At 31.8% G+C, this 2,751-nt stretch overlaps 1 protein-coding gene across 1 annotated transcript; it reads right to left on the reverse strand.

Annotated features, from left to right (window-relative positions):
* Positions 1 to 688: 688 nt before the first annotated feature.
* LOC100800228 (60S ribosomal protein L18a) lies at positions 689 to 2,380 on the reverse strand. The gene is made up of 4 exons (XM_014762807.3): positions 2,277 to 2,380; positions 2,038 to 2,101; positions 1,669 to 1,789; positions 689 to 1,571 (listed from the first exon to the last, which is right to left on the reverse strand). The coding sequence occupies exons 1-4, from the start codon at positions 2,354 to 2,356 to the stop codon at positions 1,399 to 1,401; spliced, it is 438 nt and encodes a 145-aa protein (XP_014618293.1). The 5' UTR covers positions 2,357 to 2,380; the 3' UTR covers positions 689 to 1,398.
* Between the last annotated feature and the right edge of the window lie 371 nt (positions 2,381 to 2,751).

Consider the following 2,751-nt stretch of genomic DNA (forward strand, 5'->3'; position numbering starts at 1 on the left):
CATTCGAGTGATTGCTGTTCTAAGTTTCTATATTTCAGCATACTTCAAATATATTCTTTTCCTAATTTGAACACACAATGAATATATTTTTTTCTAAAATCCTCACAGAATCTCATTACTACTATTGGATCATCTTTAATTGTTATCTTAGTGCATTCTAAGTTTCTATATTTTGTTTTCTTTTGAATAGTAGTATTAGCCATTTATAATCCGCTGAAATAAAATGAATCCAACTAATTTGTAGTCCAAGAGCATATTTATACACTGATTTAAATTGGACTTTCACTAATCATTTTTATAAGTAAATATACAAATATATAATAATGCTTAGAACAACACCAAACAATAAATTTATTAACTTTTCTCTTTGAACTTCTATTGTAGCAAGTACAGATGGAGTTGGTCCCATTTTAAAGAATGATGGATCAGTATAATGCTTCAAACATGCCCCAGCCCTAGCTACATCAAACCTTTAAAGAAGCCAAAAGCTAAAAAGAAGAAATTTGAAAAATCTATAACATAATAATTATTTTCTAATCATATGTCTCATGAATAAGCTCATACTTATCCAGCAGGAACAGTCTAGGAGGACCATGAAATTCTTCATATGAATCCATTATAAATCAAGGTAAGTCTCAAGTCACATGATTTTGTTCAGAATGTAGATTAGGATGCCAATCAATCCCTGAAATGCAATATGCAAGTATGTTTAAATTAGCAAAAGGGACAATTACACCTAATGATTACAATGGGACTCTGTAAAGAGAAATCTAACATCCATTTGTATAGAATGAGGAATATGAGTTTGAGAAAAAAAAGCCTTCTCCAATGAAGGAACTTCAACCTCTCAAGCTGTTTAACACGAGCCATAAGACCATGGCCTCTTGCAGCCGTAGCCCTTACTTCTTCATTTAAATCATGGAAGATCTCATCAACAAACCTAACCAAAATGTAATAGTTAAATACAGAACTAAATTGCACCTAGTGACGGTAAAAACTCTTAACATGGAAAATTAAAACATTGATACTATGTTAAAAATTACACGTGCTAAAAAGGATAGGAAACAACTTCAAAGTTCAGATATCATAATACGACTTGGAACTCTGCCAAATAGAACTAACCTCAAAGAAATCAATTACACAACACAGAATGTTTGCCATACCGTGTGAAGCAGAAGCTAAAGTTAGGCCTTAATACAATTAAAACAATGAAATAGACGACAATAAACAGAGTGTCAAATTGAGGTTGGTTCATAATATGAAGAACTTAAAAAAGCAACAATATAAATGAGAAAACCAAGAAATTTTCCATTGAATACACCAGCACAAAAACAATTATAGTTATTTAGGAATGACATAAAATGCTACGCTTGCTGTGATTATAATGCCATGGAAAAATTATAATGACAACAAAGGAAACTGAAGAACATATGGTAAAGTGAGGCTGGCGGGTGGTTGAAATAGGACACCATGTAACAGCAATGAAAGTGAGCCAAATTTACTATCAACCATATCTCCAAAGTCAGAAAATACATCCTTAAGAGACTGATCATCAACTCCATATGAAAGGCCTGAAATAACAAAGTCCAAAACAATAAAACCATAAGAAAATTGGCAATCAGGTGTGTGGTTTGTATCCACAACTATTTTTCCAACAACAGCGAATACCTCCAATGAAAAGCTTGCTTGAAAACATGCAGCGAATGTAATTAAGCATGGATGAAACAAGTGCTTTTGTGCTGAAAGCAACACTTTGCCTCAAGACATTTCCAACCTTATTACAAAAATCCTAAATAAAATGAAAATTGAAACCAGTTATTGTAAGGATTAATAGAATAAAAATGCATCATCGTGATAGCCATAACCGAATGAAAAATTCTAAAAGGTCATGAGCTTCACTTCTCAAAAAAACTAAAATAACTTTCTAGGCATTATAATCGCCATTTGGCAAACATAAAAAAAACACTAAGTAAGGAAATCATAAAGCAACCTCGACATTAATAAACAGGAAATATACTTCAAAAATTGATATTGTACCTTGTTGATAATAAACACTTGGTCATTGCTCTTCTTCACCTTTTTCAATTTCCTCAGAAAATACCTAATTGAAAGTAAAACAAATTCAAAATTATATACAAACAATCCCTAAATCATAGAATTAAAAAATAGAGGCAATTAAATCTGATTGCTAGAAACTAAGAAAACAATACACAACACAAAACATTACATCAAACATGTCAGAAAAATAAAACTGTTAAAAAAGAACAAAACATTACCAGAACTTGGACTTGGCGCGAACCTTATTGATGGACCAGAGCTTCATTCGGTAGATCTTAGGGTGCTGATCTGGTTCCATGGGAAGAGCCCTCCCAACCACTTGGTATTGGTGAAACTACAAACACACATAACAAAACACCACCTCGTAAAAATTATTAACAGAGAAAAATGAAATAGAACACCAAAGGCAAAATAAATATGAGAATCAGCACTTACTCACAAATTTTGATAAGAGAAAAATGGATTTTGATTTTTTTAGAAGAAGAAGAAGGAGAAAATGATGAAAGGGAGAGACAAAAATGGAGAGAATGAGTTGGATTTGCTGTCTGTGGAGAGAAGACAAAAAGAAGGAAAGAAAGAGAGAAACGTATAGGAGAAGCTGAAATTGAAAATTTTGAAATTTGAATTTGAATTTCAAAATGGAAATAAAAGAGCAGAAGTAATAATTGAGAAAACACAGAAAAGAGAAACAGA

Source organism: Glycine max, chromosome 10 (genome assembly GCF_000004515.6).
Source record: "Glycine max cultivar Williams 82 chromosome 10, Glycine_max_v4.0, whole genome shotgun sequence".
NCBI classification, from domain to species: Eukaryota; Viridiplantae; Streptophyta; class Magnoliopsida; order Fabales; family Fabaceae; genus Glycine; species Glycine max.

Excerpts from the sequence above, each read along its gene's own strand:
- LOC100800228 (XM_014762807.3), bottom strand. The coding sequence starts at position 2,356 with ATGGAACCAGATCAGCACCCTAAGATCTACCGAATGAAGCTCTGGTCC. Across the intron at positions 2,102-2,276 it reads CGCGCCAAGTCCAAGTTCTG|GTATTTTCTGAGGAAATTGA; the intron begins GTAATGTTTTGT and ends ACTTTCAATTAG. Across the intron at positions 1,572-1,668 it reads AAGCAAGCTTTTCATTGGAG|GCCTTTCATATGGAGTTGAT; the intron begins GTATTCGCTGTT and ends TTGTTATTTCAG.